The sequence below is a fragment of the Urocampus carinirostris genome, chromosome 17 (genome assembly GCF_059441175.1).
Source record: "Urocampus carinirostris isolate Australia breed hairy pipefish chromosome 17, RoL_Ucar_1.0, whole genome shotgun sequence".
Classification (NCBI taxonomy): Eukaryota; Metazoa; Chordata; class Actinopteri; order Syngnathiformes; family Syngnathidae; genus Urocampus; species Urocampus carinirostris.
In genome coordinates, this window is record NC_142365.1 from 15,935,212 (window position 1) to 15,954,098 (window position 18,887).

Below are 18,887 nucleotides of genomic sequence, written 5' to 3' on the forward strand. Positions count from 1 at the left end.
ATATACCTTTATTGTCACAAAATGGGTTGAACATATTGTGACAACGAAATTGGACGTGGCACTCCAGTGTCACATTTTACAGTGAGGATAAAAGAAAACAAAGAAGATAAAGGAACAAAGAAAATGTTTGTATTGTCCTTGTTGCTGGTTTTAGTATTAAATAGTTGGCAAATGACATTTCCACTTTGTGTCGGACATATTTCTACTATTTGAGTATAAATAAACAAGCTGGATTTAAAAAAAAAAAAAAACAACGTACCAAACCGGTGCTGTTTTTGTATAAACAAATTAATTGAATAATTTTCCCTTTCTGTGCAATGCACATCTTTCCCCACTAGATAGCACAATAAAACATGGTTGGAGTACAGCTTCTGTTTTAAACTGCTTCGTAGAATATGCATGTGTGACTGTTGAGCACTTTGACGCATGCGTAGAAGCAATTTTGTGGCTTGACTGATTTTCAGATCTGTAAGAATGAAAAAGAAAATGGACAAACCACCTGAATCATTGGTAAAGTTAAGTAAGCTATCGGTGAGTGTGTGTGTATGTGAATGGGTAAGTGTGAAGCTCATTGCGAAGTGTTTTGGGAGGTCTTCAGTTACCTGAAAAGCGCTATATAAATAATAATAATAATTTCCTTTGTATTGCCATTCTTTGTAACAATGTACATAGAACGAAATGTCGATACACCTGACCCGTTGTAGCGAGTCGATGCAGCCGCAGCCAACAGAGGGCGCCGCCATTATACCAATTAGGTATGTCTCGGCCGAGGCGCGAACCAGCGACCTCCCAGTCTCAAAGCGGGCACACTACCATCTAGGCTACTGAGCTGCAAACTAATAAGAAAAAAATCATGCAATGCATTTGAATCAAAGAAGAGATGCCAAAATTTGGGTTAAAATGGAGCCATCTATTTCTTTGAACAATTTCATCCCATTTTCTGGGTGGTTTTATTGTAGAGAACTCAATCTTTTGACAAAAAATAACAGTTTTTTGCCAGTTACCACCCGATCTACTTTTTGAATATTTACAGAAAACATAATTTTTTATTAAGTACTTTTGTGCAAAAATACCACTTTGAGAGGCTTTTAAAATAAAAACCTACATTTGATGAAAAGTGATCCAGTTTGGGAAGGTTTTTTTTCTAAACATGAGCCCAATTTTTTAGGATTATATAATAACAATCCGATTTATTGAGGATTTCTCTGAAAAGGACACTGTGTCATATTTCACAACAATATGTTGCGGTATCCATAGTGCTACCAAAAATGTGTGCTACATAGCACAGGGAAGAATACAAACTCTGGAGATTAAAAGTGACCAAAGCGCAACATTTTTTGCCCAGCCTTTCGTGAATGAATAAAGAAAAATAAATAAAAGAAACAAACATAGGAAAACACAATAAAGAAAATAAGGAAAATAGAAAAGAAAAAGAAAAAAGAATGAGTCAGGAGACAAAAAAGAAAAAAAAGTGAAAATAAATATAAAACGAAATGGAAAAAGGGAAAAAAAAGAAAAAAGGAGAGGAAAAATAAGAAAGAAAAAGCCAGACAAAGACAAAAATAAAGACAAAAGTGGCAAAAGTAAAGAAAAAGAAAAAAAAATGGGACAAAAAGTGTTTTTGGTACTTTGGGGTATCCATAGCAGCAATGTGGCAGCCAATGATATCAGCTCTCTCAAGGTGGGGATCACAACATATTACGTATTGAACTAAGTATTTGCCAGCTACTTTTTAGATACCATAAATAGGTCAGCTCCATCTTGGTGAGCCTTACGTTGTGTCATCCATCCATCCATCTATTATCTGCACCGCGTATCCTCGGTAGGGTCGCGTGGGTGCATGAGCCCATCCCAGCTGACCTTAGGCAGGGGACACCCTGAACTGGTTGCCAGTCAGTCGCAGGGCACACAGAGACAGACAACTCACTTGCTCATTTACACCAAGGGACAATTTAGACCAGCCAATTCACCTGACATGCATGTTTTTGGAATGTGGGAGTAAACCAGAGTGCCCGGAGGAAACTCACGCAAGCACGGGGAGAACATGCAAACTCCACACAGGAAGGTTCGATCTCATGCCCTCAGAACTGTGCTGCACACGCGCTAACCACTGCACCGCCGTGCTGCCCATACTTGTTATTCAAATAAATATATATTTTTTAATAGACTTCCACGACTAGGAGGCGCTAAACAATACACAATGTCCCTTTGAAAGAGTGAACAACTTAGGTTTGGTCAAATGAACCCAAGTAATGGATCGGTTCATTGTTAACCCAAAATAGCTTCTTTTTGAGACACATTTCAATGAGGATCTTGAGGCCAGTAAATCAACACAAAATATTGCATAGCATGTTTTTAGATGTTGGCAATGCTGGTTAACCCTGAACCCCCTGCACCCCTCTCTGGAATTATTTTCTTTGGTTGGCATGGGCCCAAAATTTGCAAGGACTCTACATATGTTCAGACTTAAATCTGTCTGGAGGTGACGCATTCCCAAGATTGCTGGAAATCACATCTGTGCATGCAAGCAGAGGAAAAAAAATATTTGTAAACTAAAAACCTTTGCACACTGGAATAATCATAATAATAAAAAGTTAAAAAGGCAAAAATATGAGCATGTTTAAAGTCAGCTCAAATGTGGTCTGCAAAGGAATCAGAAGCATTAAACTGGACTTATGAGATCAATTTGTCTACACAAAAATATGTAGAAATGAGTGTGTGTGCCAACAAATTTTAGGTGGGGGCCATTTTGCCATTTGCTATTGACGGAAAATGAGCTTCCAGCTGCCTAGTTGAGAAGAAAATACACAGGCAAGTCAAGTAACAATTATTTATTAAACCCCTAATAATAAAAAGTCTCAAAGAATGCACAGGCTACAATTACATCCCCTAATCCGAAACCTTCATTTGGGCAACGAAAAGCTCAAAAACCGGAAACCTGAGGAAAACCGGAAACCTTAAGAAGGGGCTACAAAAGAGGTAATCCCTCTTCCAGGATAACAATGCTGCAATTGGAGGTAAAGTCTTAGGCGGGAACTCAGCCCGAAATTTGGGTTGGGCCTAAAATGTCAATCATTACGTTCAGGTTTGGGTCAAGCTTCTCTCTCTCGCTGACTGCCTCAGGACAGAAAAGTCTGGATTCGGCCCCACAGCCACACAGATTTTGACGTCCCTGACCTAAACCTACGCAAAAGTAAAGTGAAGAAAAAGGTCCAAAGGGTGGCCATGATTGTCGGTGAAAATTTTTAGCACGGCAGCTGGCAAAATGGCTGCCCCGAGCAAAAAAATATATTTTAAACCTAAGAAAAAAGTTGGAATTGTTCCTGTAATATCTACCCCAAAAAGCATCACAACGAGTGGCAAAATGTCCGCCCCCTCCAAAAGAATATCTTTAAAAAAGTTTCAAGAACGTCCGTGGAAAATCGTTCTCCGTCGCCAGTGAAAAAGTGGCGACCGAGATCCGAAGCCTGCGTCTGGAAGCAATCATCCTCCCCTCCAAAAGACCCCCTCCCTTACCATGAGGTCATTCAAGCTGCATTTGTAGGAGAGTTGGGGGATTTTTTTTCTTATGTCAACTTTTTTTCAGACTGGCTTTTTTTCCCCTTTGCAGTTTTTTTCCATTTTCTATGCATATGATAACAATTTGATGTTTTCTTTTTTTTTCCAAGTGGTCGTTTAAAGTCACAATGTTGGGTTGGATATTTCTTTTTCTCTTTTTGAGGCGGCCCCTCCCTCCATTGCAGCCAAACAACAACAATTGAGCATATTTGTCTTGGGGCTCATTCTTGCCTTCTTCCTCATACACAAACTTCTGAATCCAATAAAATCTAAAAAGTTGCTTCTCAACTGCTCTGACTTCAGGACACATCGTACCACCCGTATTTCGAGCCCAAATCAAGCCAATTCCCATTCATTTGTACAGCCTTTTATCACAAAATGTCTCAAAGGACCGCACAGGTTACAATGACACCATCCCCTGATCTGAAACTAACATGCAGGCAAGGAAAAACCCAAAAACCTCAGCATGAGGAAAATAAGAAACCTTGAGAAGGGGCCTCACAAGTGGTTAATCCCCGTTGCAGGATGACCAGGATTCAATAAATGCAACAGTACACAAAACATAGTGAACATCAATAAAAAACATAGGTAACGCGTAAAAATTTGTCCAGAAAGTGCAATCAGGAAAAGAAAAATCCCCTTCTCAAATTCATTGAATATAGGTATTGGGCAGTTTGAAACAAAGAGAGTAGAATATACTGTATTCACTTTTTTCAAACCTAAGATGACCGGTAAAACCACAATAATATACCCTTAGTTCATTTTTTAAAGGGACACAGTTTAATAATTGATCACTTGATTCTGCTGTATCATGTAGTGCATCTGAAAACCAATTTATGTTTGATTATAATTAAACATGTATCTTCCATTTGTCTCATTTTATTCATTTGCTTGATCAGTAGTTTTATGGATGGTGTGAATATGTGGCTGAATGTGTTGTTTCGGTGGAAAGGGTTTGGGTGGGTTGTCAGTTGGTGAGGGACTCTATGCCCGTCACCACAGTCTTTTATTAGTGAAGAGTGAAAATGGTGAAAGTAAGAAAACGCCTGTTTCAAGAGCAGTCCAAACACTACCCACAAACGCCAAAAAGGAAAAAAGGAGCGATTATTCAAGTGAATCTAAGTAATGCACGTACTTGCACGCGCAACATAAGGAGCTTGACAGATGACGATACAAGCCAGAAGATGGCTTCAACGAGTAGCACCTTTGAATAACCTTTAGTTATTTTCTCCTTTTGTCAGCAGTTTTTTGCCAAGGCAAAGGCTTGCGACCTACTGAAAACAAGCCCACCACCCTCTTTTGGGTCACACCGGTTGAGAAAGGCTCCGATAAAGCACTTTTATTCCTCTCTGATTTTGGCTCCCCCCCTTTAAAAAGCTTTAAATTCAAGTGAAAGTATTTCTAGAATTCTTATCACACTACTTCCCAAGCTTGTGTCTTCTGCAATCATTTGGAGTGCCACAGGGACAGCAGATGTTAAAATGTGTGGTTGAAGTTAAGGCAGGGGTTGTGTCGCCTCGCCCCCAGATCCCCCTATCCCCATTAAAGCCCCCTCCCCTATCCAGGGAAGTGGGAAGGCTCTCCTGTCTGATCCTTTGTGAGACTTTTGCGTTTTGCTCTTGCTGCAGCCTGGACGCTGGGACGTGCCAAGAGGAGGAGAGCGAGCAACAATGGTGACTCAGGTGAGGAGCTGGGGTTGTTGCATGTGGGGGGTCGCGTCCCTAGGCAAAGGTCAAATTAAAAAAAATGCTGATGGAGCATGCCAATATCACAATTGGATCATCCATCCATTTCCCAACCGGTTTATCCTCATTAGGGTTATGGGGCTGCCGGAGCCCATTGCAGCTATCCTCGGGCAGAGGGCAGGGGACACCCTGAACTTGTTTCCAGACAGTTTCGGGGCACACAGACACCGAAAACCATTAATACTCTCACTCATACTTGGACACGCCATTCAACCTGACATGCATCTTTTAGAAATGTGGGAGGAAACCCAAGTCCTTGGAGCAAACCCACATAGGTATGGGGAGAACATGCAAACTTTGCACCGGGAGGCCGGTGACTGTAATTGGACCTGGGATCGGAACTCGGGGACAGCTGTGCCAACCACTCAGTCGCCGTGCCAACAATTGAGTCATACTTTGGAAAATCCTCAACAAATGAAGAATAAACAAGACGATTATCAGTACAGTATTATTTCATATACAGGACTGTGTGAGAAAATAAGAATATTATGATGACAATATTTTTTTTCAATAATGCAATGAAAAAAATCTGTTCTGGATTCATTACAAATACACTGAATTTCTTTTATTGTTTAAATATTGCTAAAGTATCTTTAAAATATCATGAAAAAGTATACTTGCGGGCCATTATCAGCAATATTAAAACCATAAAATCCCTTTAACTATTTCAGTGGATTTGTATTGAATAGGACTTTTTTTACAGCATGACAGAAAATGAAGAACCTAAGCTCAATATTTTCATTTTCTCATAAAGTCAGATATACATATCCTTCCATCCAATATCTGCACCTCTTATCCTCAGTAGGGTCGCCGGGGTGCTGGAGCCCATCCCAGCTGTCTTTGGGCAGTGGGCAGGGGACAGCCTGCATCGGTTGCCAGCCAGTCCCAGGGCACACAGAGACAGACAACTCACTCGCTCATTCACACAATTTGGACCGGGCAATTAACCTGACATGCATGTTTTTGGAATGTGGGAGGAAACCAGAGTGCCCGGAGGAAACGCACGCAAGCACGGGGAGAACATGCAAACTCCACACAGGAAGGTTCAATCTCATGACCTCAGAACTGTGTCGCAATTGCACTAACCACTGCGCTGCCGTGATGCCGTGCTGCCAGCGAGAGAGACAGACAGAGAGAAAGAGAAAGAGACAGAGAGAGATAAAATTTCTACACTGTTGGCTCATAAAGAGACAGCTTTGTACATTTTTCTCATGCGTTGGAAAATCCTTGAAGATTGAAAATAATACTGGAAAAATTGGTCATGAAAATGAAAATTATATGTATTGCAATTGCAGCACGGCGGCGTAGTGGTTAGCGCGTGTGTGGCACAGTTTTGAGGCCATGAGATCGAACCTCCTGTGTGGAGTTTGCATGTTCTCCCCGTGCTTGCGTGGGTTTCCTCCGGGCACTTCGGTTTCCTCCCACGTTCCAAAAACATGCATGTCAGGTTGATTGCCTGATCCAAATCGTCCCTAGGTGTGAATGAGCGAGTGAATTGTGTGTCCCTCTGCCCTGTGACTGGCTGGCAACCGGTTCAGGGTGTCCCCTGCCCACTGCCCGAAGTATAGCTGGGATGGGCTCCAGCGCCCCCGCGACCCTACTGAGGATAAGTGGTGCAGATAATGGATGGTTGGATGGATGGATTGCAATTCCCTTTTAAGCAGATGCTATTCGTATTTTGGAAATACGTTGTGACTAATGTCATTGCATCTATCTATCTATCTATCTATCTATCTATCTATCTATCTATCTATCTATCTATCTATCTATCTATCTATCTATCTATCTATCTATCTATCTATCTATCTATCTATCTATCTATCTATCTATCTATCTATCTATCTATCTATCTATCTATCTATCTATCTATCTATCTATCTATCTATCAAGCCTGTGTACAACAGGCAAAACCTTGGGAAGATTGTTTATCCATTTTAAGATTAGGTAGAGGTATTTTCTGACATCCTGGAGCGCCTTGCTGATCTCGTTGTAAGCAGTGTTCAGGACATTGTAATCAATGACAATGAGGAGAATTTCGTTTGATTGAGTCTTACTTAACGTTTGCCGAGAAGTTTGAGTCGGAGCCTCAGTCCCTATTTCTAAGCCGCTGTCCAAATACGGGAGAAAAGAATTTGAAATGACTGAAATGACCGTCCTTGAATGGCGTTTTAATCCTTGGCCACTTTTGATTGGGCATCCTGTTTACATTCGTCCGTTGACGCTCACGAGCTTGCCGGCCGGTCGTCTTGGAGACGCCGTAAAATTTCTGCCGGCTGACAGCAGGCCCACCTCTTTTTTTAAGCAGGGGGGGTCCCCAGAATGAACTCACGCTGATTGATTGTGCCAGAGTGTAAAAGGATCTCCTACTTCCTGTGAGCTCGCTCTCCAGACGCCAGGACTGCAAAGTCTCTCCACTTTCCCGATCCCACTCTTTCAGATCTTTGCAGGATATCGTACGGTTGTCTTCCAGTTTCAAGCCCTGCATGTTGTTTTTCCGTCCCAGTTGAATCTGGACTCGGACTGAATCGAAGGACCGGAGGTGATCCGGATGAGCCAGGCGATTCCCCAAAGGTCGGCGGTCGGCACGCTGGCCTACGCCGCAGGTACGAAATTGAAAATTGTTCATAGAAAAAATGATCGCGGCCTTCGATGGGATCTTGTTCTCCACATTGAATTGGATTGTCTTTATTTTCATTAATAACAACATTTAAAGGACTCTTCTGAACCCGGCTACCACCTCGTTGACCTGCTGCCCCCTGGTAGGCGCTACAGGTCCCATTATAACAGGAATAAACAGGCTCAGAGACAAGGCCATCATCACCCTAAACAAGTGTGCAAAAATGTGAAAACTATACTTATATCTAGTCAGATGCGTTGAAAAATGGGTAGTCATGTCCTATATACAGTATGAGCTTTCTTTGCAAATTTTGTTGCCGCTAACTGTTATTGCACATTTTTTAACTTGTAAATATGTTTTCCTATTCATCATGACATTCTTTTATCTTATTTTTCTCTTTTAAGTCTTTTAAGAGACTACTTTTTAAGAGAAAGCTTATCCTGGAGAGCCAGGTCTAATATCGTTAGCAATTACGACAATTCACATTTTATGAGACTAGGATTAGAAATTGTCTTTATTGTTATTAACATAAAACACCAGCAGATTTTTCTCTGCAACATCAGTGTACATAATAAAATAATATATATTTTCATTATATAGCTTATAGTTTTTCAACATAGCATACAACTATATTAGGCAAAGTTGCATCGTAGGAGAAACATGTCAGAAACAAAATAAAATAAAATAAAAAATATTAGGAGATATTTCAGAGGAAATTGTTCTAATTAATTGTTTTGCTCACAGGCTTTCTTTTCCACCAGAGGAGGGGTATAGTTGGGGGTCAGAAAGGGACAGAGGTGATCGGATCTGGGCTAGCTTTGTGCACATGTTTGACGTTGCTAAAGACATGGTCCAGTATTTAATCCCCCTTGTTGCACAGAATTGACATTAAAAAAAAGATTATTAGGATAAATAGGAAAAATTTCCAAGGTAGGGCTTGTTATCTGACCTAAATCAAAAGAATACTGCATTGAAATATATTGCAATTAGCAGCACTTGAAGAAACTCCGGTCTCTGCTGGCAAAACGCTTGCTAGCTAAATTAGGGCAAAGACTGGACAAAAAAGGATCAAAAAATAAAATATGAATAGGATTTTTCTCTTGCTTTGTTGTGAGCTTGTTGAGGAAGGTTATTGGAGAAGAACGTGTCCCTAAGCCTATTGATAATTGTTAGAGGTAAGATCAGGCTTAAAAATTCAGTCCGACCCGACCTGCGGGTAAAGAAACCCGAACCCGCCCAAACCCGACGGAATAACCTGATTTGATAAGCGAGCCTGAAATAAACCCGAAGTTTTAGGATTGCCGCCGAAGTAAACTTTACTTCAGCCATTGTCCCGTTTTGGCTGATATCTTAGCTAGGGGATTTTTTTGGGGCCGAGTGCCCGAAATCAAGTATGCACTGCAAGTGTAGCGCCTAAATGAACAGTTTGGCGCCGAAGTGCAGCGAGCAAAGGTGAAAGTAAAACAGTACGAAATGGCACTAGAAAGAAAATCGTTCTCTCTAGATTACAAGCCGCAAATAGTGAAATATTTCGCCAAAAAGAAAAAAGTTTGTAAAACCTGGAAGCTATTGGCAAGGAGCGGAAATGACGTGAGGGAGGTGGAAGGAGGAAGCGGCGCGTCTTTTACCCCAACACCAAGGATGAAAATTTCTTTGGATTTAATGATTTGTAGTTTAACCAATTGTTTGTCAGCATTTTTTTAATGTAAATATCTACTTGAGTAAAAATAAGTGCATGCTGTGCCAATCCTTCACGAAGGGGATTTTATTCAATTGATAATTGACATTTTCCCCCAAACCCGGCCAGAAATTCGGGTTCAGGTCGGGTTTGGACTGAGGCCCGCGATCTTACCTCTAGTCTTTGTTTGAAGGGACCTTTAGAGGTGCTGGCAATCCAGGGTAATAATGTTGTCCTTTGGCAATGTTCTCCAGGCTGGGTAGAGAATGCCCTATTGTTTTCTGGGCCGCGTTGCTAAACCTCTGTAAGGTTCTTGTCGCGTCTACCAAAGGGCAGCAGGTCAAAGAGGTGGTGGCCAGCCGGGGTGAGAAAGAGTCCGCAATTATGTTCACCAGACTGGTCAGAAAGCAGCCGATGATTGTTTGTGCTGTGCCGATGACTCTGTATGTCTCTCATTCTCCTCGTAGCTGCTCCTCATTGATCAGGGTTTGCTCTGATCCTGGAAAGTAGATTAAATACAGCCAGTGGGTCATAACCATCACTTTTCTAAAAAGACAAAACTGGAAAAAGTCGACAAAGATAGCAGTAAGAGCCTCAACCAACCAAAACCATGTCCATGTACTTCCTGGTCAGGTGTCTTTCTTCTTTTTCCCGTCCAGTGCACTTAAGCGTTTGTTTTCCCGAATAAAACCGTGCCGCATTCTGCCTTCTTCCATTTTTAGAAGACACTCTGCAAGCCGTTGTGTTTGTGTTGGGCTCGGGAGTGCACCGCCGCACATTCTCCAACGATTTCAAGTCGGCTCGTTAAATCAGCTAACTTTCCGACGTTTGAGGATGACATGCTCTATTGGAGGGGTGTCAAACATAAAGCCTTTTGGCCAGATTAGGCCTGGGAAATAACGGTGAGAGAGGCACAGCAGAAAAATGAGCCACTATTACCTACAGTTTTAAATATATCCATTGGATGACGCCAAAGCCGAGGCAACTGCAGCTGTATTTGCTGACAACCGTTTAACAACCAGAGAACAATTCAGGAAACACCCGTCCCGATGATTCTTATTTAAAACAGGGGAGCGTTGTTTGAGGTGTCCTTAAAAAGTTGAAAATCTAATATTTTTTTCTATTTACTTTGTGTTAAAGAGCCTTATATTTTCTCCAACCGCGCCTATCTCTTTTTGTCTTACTCTTAGCGTCACTGTAATGGGATATAGAACACATTAGGAAAAAGGAAGGAGGTTTTGAGAGTGATTTCATGCTCATCTCCATGGTCTTTTGTTAGTGTAGTATGAAAAAGGTAAAAATAAGAAAACGCCCGTTTCAAATACAGTCCAAACGCCAACCCGAACTCCAAAAATGATTTAACAGAAGAGTTTAGTCGAGCACATCTAATAAATACAAGTACTTGAGGAATTTTCTGACAGAGGCTGCAATCATGAATTCAAGCCAGGGGGTGGCAGCAGAGAGTAACTAAATTTCAAATTCCAGGCAGAATACAAGGGAATACAGTACAATTGCAATCACGTGTGGTGTGTGAATGTCTCCCTTTACTGCAAAAGTTTCAACTAAATTAGGCTTTTTACCCCTCATGGTAGTAAATTACAAATTACTGGTATCCGTGTTAAAAAACACAAATAAAAAAAAAAAGCCCCTGGGTGTCCTTCTAGAAGTTAAAGGAAGCTTTAGCTCCTTTCTGTAATATATATGAAATCAAGCAAATTAGAGTAAACATTTTCATGAAGAAAAATAAAGAGCAGAAGACTGCGCTTAAATGAGTGTTTATGTGCTATTTTTTTGTCCCTTTCCAGTTCACACGAGTTTCCCCCGAGTTACATAAATTATAGTGTAAATGAATTCAATTGTTGTTTTGCTTTGTTCACAAATTCACAGTAGATTAACACTGCAAGAGATTAAATCTCAGTTAAAGGAAACATTTTGAGGACAAAAACCTTAATAATTGTTTTATAATGAAATCATACACCCTGGACTCATAATCACAATTTGATTGTGAGCCTCCAAAAGACCCCCAGCCCTCCAACTTTTTATGCCATTCATTTACTAGTCCATCCCCTGTGAGGTTTTTTGACCATCTGGCCCCCGAGCTGAAGTAGTTTGACGCCCCTGCTCTACAAGAACCATACAGCGGGTCATGAACACAGCTCAAACAACCATGGGCTGCTCTCTGCCCAGTCTGGAGAACATTCTAATTGAATTTTTCACCCCAGACTCATGAGCAGCATTTAATTGTGGAACATCCTCAGACCTACAGCAAAGATACATGTTTTGAGCCATTAATTTACCAGTCTGGCCCTTGTGAGAGTGTTTATTCTACCATGATGCTGCTGAGCTAAAAGGACTTTTGCTCTATCAATTTGCTCATGTCTCCAGACTCCTTGAAGATGGAACCCAGCAGCAGAAATGGCGCTTTCCTGCGCGGTTCCCGCTCCAAGGCAGAGCTTCAGGAATTGATGGAGACGCTGCAGCGAAGGAAAAGCGCCCTGGAGGCCAGCCTGAGGGCCGCCGAGACCAGTCGCAAGTACTTCAGTTCCCCTTCTCCCGGCGGACCCCGGACCAAACGGCCCGCGTCCATCTTTGGTGAAAGCCAACTTCAAACCTCCAGGAACTCGTCCTACGCCAGCAGCGTGCCCTCTTCCCCTCGCCCCTTCAGCCCCAACGGCTGGCTCCGACCGCCGGGCCCTCGCCACCAATCGCAGGAGAACCTGCTCCACGCCACCGATGGAGAACCCTCACCCCGCTCCCCGAGGGTTAAAAGCGGCACGGCTAGCGTACCCTCTAGCCCCCCGTCCAGCCGGAGACTCAACTCCCACGCCAAAGCCGCCAGGGACTCCCGGCAGAGGAAATACCTGACCGGTTCCCTGCAGAGGTAAGATCTTAAGCCCGAGCCGGTTCCCGAAACTAGGACTTAAACGGTCACTCATTAGGTCTGGTTCTGGCCGGGATTCTCTCCCGCTGACTTTTCTGTTTTATTATTCACTCGTCATTGTTGTTCTTTGTCTCTGCCTCTCTCTCACTAAAAGTGCCGTACTAGATTCTTAAGGACGTACAGCTGCTGTGGTTTTTAGCCCAATTTCCAACCTGGCAAAATGCCTCGAAATGTTCCAGTCAATAATAGAAAATTGTCGGTTAATTAAAAGACATCAATTTTGTACTCTACTTTTAAGAGGTGGGGTGCGTCGTTTGAGGTGTCCTTAAAAAAATGAGAGTAGAATATTTTCCCTATTATGAATGCGTTAACAATGTCTAACTGAGTTCAAATAGCCTCAATATTTTCTCTGCCACCGCGCCGATCTGCTTACTTTGCTGTTTTTTTTTGACACACAATACATTAGGTAGAAGGAAAGAAGGGATAGGGGGAAGGTTGGAGAGTGACTTAATGTTCTTCATCTCACTTTATGTTAGTGTAGAATGAAAATGGTAAAAGTAAGAAAAGGACAGTTTCAAATGGAGTCCAAAAGCCAACCCAAACCCAGAAAAAGGTGAAAGAAGAAAAGTTTATACGAGCCTGTCTAAAAAATGCTTGTAATTGGTTGACTTTAAGCCAGGAGATGGCAGCAGAGAGCAATAAAGTTTCAAACTCCGGACAGCACCTTCAACTTATATTTCGTTACAAAAGACAGGCTTTAGGTGTCGCGGTTGCCGGTAAAGGATCCGCCCCCTTCTTGTGCACCCAGCGTTGCCTCCTTCCAGAGCAGACCATGTTTGGCAGCGACGCCCAACTCAGCCGGACCCAGAGAACCGGGCGTGCGGTAAAGCCGGCCAAAATCACTTTTCTTCCTCCCAACTCCTCACAGATAAAATACGAAATTTGTGGTTTGCTCCGGGCTCGGTCCGGCAAATCAATGTTAATTGGTTGGGCTCGGGCTAGGTCAGGATTTATTACCCGCGGGCTTAGGTTTGGCTGAATTTATTTACGCCCGATCTTTCCTCTGGTTCCCTTAACAGCCTGGGCATGCACAGCCGCTCCCTGCCCCGTCTCCACACCCCGTCGGACCCTCCTCTATTATCCCTGCCTCCGCATCGACGCTCGGCGGCAGCTCGCCGGAGTCTCTCCTCCCTGGAGCAGCCGCCGGATGTGACGGTGCCGGCCAGCGTGCCCACTATGCCCCGAAGAGCCAGCCTTGCCTCACTGAGCTCAGAGACGGAAGCGCCAAATTCGAATTTGAGTTTTGGCGAACGGAGGTCGTCCTTCGGCAAAGGCGGGCTGAGTCCAGGACAGAGGGTGGGCAGCATCACGTCTTTGAATGGCAAAGAGGAATTGAGGGACTACCACCAGCACCAGAGGGACGAAAGACTCCGGGAGCAGAGGGTGCACCAATTGGTAAGTTTCACAACTAGTCGTGTGCCGAAGGCAGCAGGACCAGTGGGTTTTTAAGTCTCCAATAGGGCAAGCAAGCCCTGTGGAAACTACCGTAAATTCCGGACTATAAGGCGCTACTTTTTTCCCAAATGTTCAGCCCTGCGGCTTATTCAGTGAAGCGGCCAATTTATGAAATTTTTTAACGGCCACCAGCGGCGCTGGAGTATAAAAGGTAAGATTAAGAACAGTAGAATATGTGCGCCAAGAAAGACTGCAACCTCTAAGCCTATGCATACACTGTCTGTTAAGTAAAGGTACGTTCAGATAATGAGGAAGAGGCCCTTGATAATGACAGTTATGAGGAGGAAGTTGAGGACGATCTACCGTGAATTTCACATTTCTTTGATGCTTTTTTTGACAGGCACGTTTGATGCATTGCGAGCGTGATCCTACTAGCGTGTTGGTACCTTTCAAAGGCACGGTTTGGGATGAAAGTTATATTATTATTATTAAAGCTTTGAAAACTCTCTCGGTGTGCCGTCTTTCTTCGTAAATATGTGTAACCATGTATAATATGTATTTGCAACTGTATATTTGTGTAATGTATTTATTTTAGAGATTTTTTCTGTTATGTGTTCTACGGGCGAATCAAAAGAAGGGGCGGAGCAAACGCGGGCTGATGGGAAGTGGGGTAAAGCTGAGTTACCGGTAGATCTGTCTGTTGTCGCAGCGGACAATAGTGGATATATATTTTTCCCACCCTTAACTTTGGAAAGAAACATTTTGTTTCCTTGGATTCCTTTCAATGGGACCCCAGACTTTACAAGTCTGCATCATACGTCAATTACGGGTATCATTTTCCATTCATGATGCCAACTGTGGTTCTGGGATTGTGTACCATTGACTATTGGATTGTGTCTTTGGGAGGCTAGGAATTTTACTCAGCCTCTTGGCTGGGAGCAAGTGTCTCGGCCTATTGGCTTTCCAGTGTATTATGATTTTACGGATAATTGTAAATTGATAAAGAATATAGAGCGATAAAACTCAAAATCACAATCGTTGAATTTACAGCCTGGTCTAGGTTAAACTTGTGATCGTGTCACAAGTTTTAATGCGGGCGCACGTGGCTTATACACAGCTGCGGCTTGTGTAAGTACAAAAGTAGAAAATCACTTAAAAAGTGGTGGGTGCGGCTTATAATCAGGTGCGCTCTATAGTCCGGATTTTACGGTAGCCCAGTATTACCGGGCCGATAGAAGTTTGGATTTGGCTTCCTGAAGTGGTCAGTGCTCGGGAGCTGCAGTACCCAATTTGGTCGCCAGAGGGTATTAGATCAAATGGAAACAATTGTTTATGGATTTTGTTAGTATTTATTGGGGGTGCCTTAAAACGAAGCTTAGCTAAAAACACTCGAGGAGGCCTAAAGTACAAGAGTGTACATTTTCACAAAAATCAGTTTAGGCGTTTTAGTCACATACAAGCACGCGTGCACACACAGAATGGGATTCAGTAAGTAGTTTAGCTAAACTAAATTAGATTTAGATTTAGCCTGAAGCACACGGTTCGGTCAGAGAATCAATTCAGGAATCCAAAAGAATAATTAGCTGGGCACAGAACCCTACCTAAAAATCGAGTTCTGAACAAATATTTATTTGAACATTAGCTGTAAGAATACACAGTCTAACAAACTATAATATGTGCAAGAGTGCTTTTACTAGATAGTAACATGCCAAGCAAGTACAAGTCACAGCATCATGTCTTCTAGCTTTCAACTGGAGAGTTTGGACCCAAAATTGGGCACAAACTTGTCTTTGGCGGGCTGCAGGCCTTTGTCTTGTAAAATAATGCTAAAAAGTAGAAAAAACAGAGGGCCAATTACACTCCTTAAGAGTACATGGTAATAATGCCCTGCTCGATCTCTTCGACCTGTTCAGTCATTTGGCGGACCACATCTTATTTTATTGTTATTTTATTGGTTTCTTTTCCTTTTTCTCCCCATAATAATGGTTTCCAAGAAAGTGGATAATAAGAGAGGGAAAAGTTGAAAACAGTGACAAATACGATTGAATTAAAGAAGGAAATGATAGAGAAATACAAAAATGGTACATGAGTGTCGTCCATTGAAGTGCTGCTGGAAGTTACAATAAATGGCTTAAAAAGGTTTCATTTTTAGCTTATAACTAGTACATGAATCTACATAATCGACATAATTATCAATGTTTAGGTAAACACTTTATTATTATTTTGAATTCATTTTAGTGTGTGGCTATTTTAAAGGAGTTATAGGGAGTTGCTTAAGTGTGATGTAGTCTTATATGCCAGTATATAAGGTACTTGGTTTTGGTTTTACTGGTCATTTGTCGTGTTTTTTACAATAAATGGGAACACATTTTATTTTCTCTACTTTGAACTGCAAGAAATTCTTTCATTCGATACATTTGACAAGTAATTTTTTTCTCTCGTTTGGTTCGCATTAGGTTGGAAGGGTGGGTTCTTACGTGGGTTCCACGGACAGACTGAGGAGATAATTTCTTCCTCATGCCATGAGGCTCTTTAACTCCATCAGGGGAGTAAAAGCCCACATTAAACCCCACCCCCACATTTGCATATTACCCTATTTTCTTTACAGTGTGTATTTTCTGTGGTACTATTTAAATACTCTATAGCAAAACGTTATATTGGGTATTTTTGTATTCTATATTTTTATTTTATCATTTTATCTTTCAACACAAGGATACTACTGGAAGTGTAAATTTCCCTACGGGGATGAATAAAGTATCTATCTATCTATCTGTCTATCTAGATCAGACCAGTTGAGAACCAAAGTTCTAGCTATTATCTGAGAGGCCTAATCCAATCCGGCCGTCTTTGTCTGCAGGAAAGCCGTCGACTGGAGTCCATCATCAACCTGTGTACGGAGTTTGCCACGCCGGCGAGTTCGGCAGTTTCCGACCTGCAGAAGATCAACAAGGAGCTGGAGAAGCTGCAAGTGTCGGATGACGAGTCGGTTTTCTCCGACTCGCCGGACGGAGGCTTCAGAGGACGAGATTTGCTCCTTGCTGACGAGCGGCAGGTTGGCGGCCGGCGGCAAAACGGTTACGGCGCCTCCTTGGGGCTGAGCCTGAACAGCAGGGAGGCTTCCCCATCCAGGAGCCCCAGAGCTAAGGTTATTCAATTTTTGTCCTCATTTCCCCATTGCGGTTGTTGTGTCAGGTTAAGGCAGTAGAGCGCGGTAACCTTGAAGGAGTGGCTGGAGAGTGCCCACCTGTGCCTAATCAGTCACCTGCACTCTCCAGCTTTTTATAGTACCATTATATTGCCGTTGCCTTTGTTATAACAAGCAGAGAGCATCCGAATGTGGACACATGTTGACAGTTTTCAATGGAGAGAAGGGAAGTAAAAAAAAGTGCTCCGTAGAAGGAAATTGAAAAACTGGTAACAAAAACCCAATCCATAAAAATGTAAGGCTGGACAAATAAAAAGTCTGACTTATTCATAAAGGAGACATGGAGGGTTTAAGGGGAGGGGTGAGGATGGGCATGAACAACAAAAATCCGAGACCAAGGAACTATCCAAGCTGTCCTTTACTCATTCAGTGCCATAAAGTTTAAACACGTTGCAGAAGCATTGTCCCTAAGTGCGAAAATGTAAAAAATACATTTTGTTTCGTTTGAGAAAACAATTTCAAACGCTTTGGCGCTGCTTATGTCATGTCCTGAACGGTTGTTGGCTGGCCGCGCCCCTTGACACCGGCTGAGACGCATTGAACTGATTGCTTGTGGAGTACTTAACGCTCCTTTTGGGACTACCCGTTGCCAGACCATTGCTTTACCTTGTTGAAGACCTGTTCATGCCTGTTTAATCTGAGTAATACCTAGTTTGTAATTTTGATTGCCTTTAAACCTGTTTTGTTTTGTCTTTTGTCCGTTTGTGTGTTGGACAACTTTTCTTTCCTAATTAAAGTGACAAATCGTCTACGCATATGAGTTCCGACTTCCTGCTTCCTGCTCCGTTTCGTGACAGCTTCTCAGTCAGTAGCAAGCCCCGGGCAATGATTTCAGTCTGATAAACCACCTTTTGATGGAAAAATTATATTCATCAAATCTTGCTCCACAAAGAGCTGTATCCCAAGTTCCCAACTGCCTAATTTTTCACCGTATGAGGAGAGAGATGACGTTTTGCGCATGTTTGGAGACTTCCACGGTCGCTATAATGACGGGAAACATTGGGGGCTGAGAAGTTCTTGCAAAGTTCATGCATTCGTTCAGTGTTCTTCCAATAAAATGTTATTTGTTTACTAATCAATGGTAAAAGGTAGAAGCATCCATCCATCTATTATCTGCACCGCTTATCCTAAGTAGGGTCACGGGGGTGCTGGAGCCCATCCCTGCTGTCTTCGGGCAGCGGGCAGGGGACACCGGTTGCCAGCCAGTCGCAGAAACATACACTTTTCTCATAGAGAGATGAAGGTTCAAGCGTTCTTTTGATACGTCCTATGCCTATAAAGCTACAAAAAACTGCATTTTCTGAGTCGAAATGGCTAAAATTGACTGGCACGGGCACTTCCCATTTGAGAGAAACGCCTGGCACTGAATTAGTTAACTGGAGTTTTAATGAGCACCAATTTTGCCTAATCAGGTAATCAGTCCCCTGGCGCTCGAACCTCACAGTTCTAGTCACATTAGGCTTGTTTCTTATTTCCTATTTTGTACATTTTTCTTGGCTTGTTACTTTATACCTGGGTAATTCTATTCATTTTTAAACAAGAAAACCCGGGTAAAACAAACCATTTCCAAGTATTGGCTCGCTTCCATTTTTGACATAAGTCTTATTAGAGTGTGTGCTCGTAACGTAGCTTGTCACAAGTAAAGACTTCCACTATAGAAGGATGGATACAACTGTAGTATTTTGGAAGTGGGGAAAGAGAATACAGTGTTTCGGAGATAATACACTTTGAGCCTCTTTACACTCTAA

The 18,887-nt window shown here is 42.4% G+C and overlaps 1 protein-coding gene across 1 annotated transcript in view; it reads left to right on the plus strand.

The window, feature by feature from the left end:
- The first annotated feature begins 7,756 nt into the window (after positions 1-7,756).
- Positions 7,757-18,887, plus strand: part of LOC148349348 (pleckstrin homology-like domain family B member 2) — a 31,567-nt gene continuing 20,436 nt past the window's right edge. The window contains exons 1-4 of the mRNA XM_088321587.1: positions 7,757-7,906; positions 11,984-12,479; positions 13,559-13,934; positions 16,792-17,079. Of these exons, the coding sequence (XP_088177713.1) occupies positions 7,852-7,906; positions 11,984-12,479; positions 13,559-13,934; positions 16,792-17,079 (1,215 nt within the window). The 5' untranslated portion in view covers positions 7,757-7,851. The remainder of the gene's footprint in view (positions 7,907-11,983; positions 12,480-13,558; positions 13,935-16,791; positions 17,080-18,887) is intronic.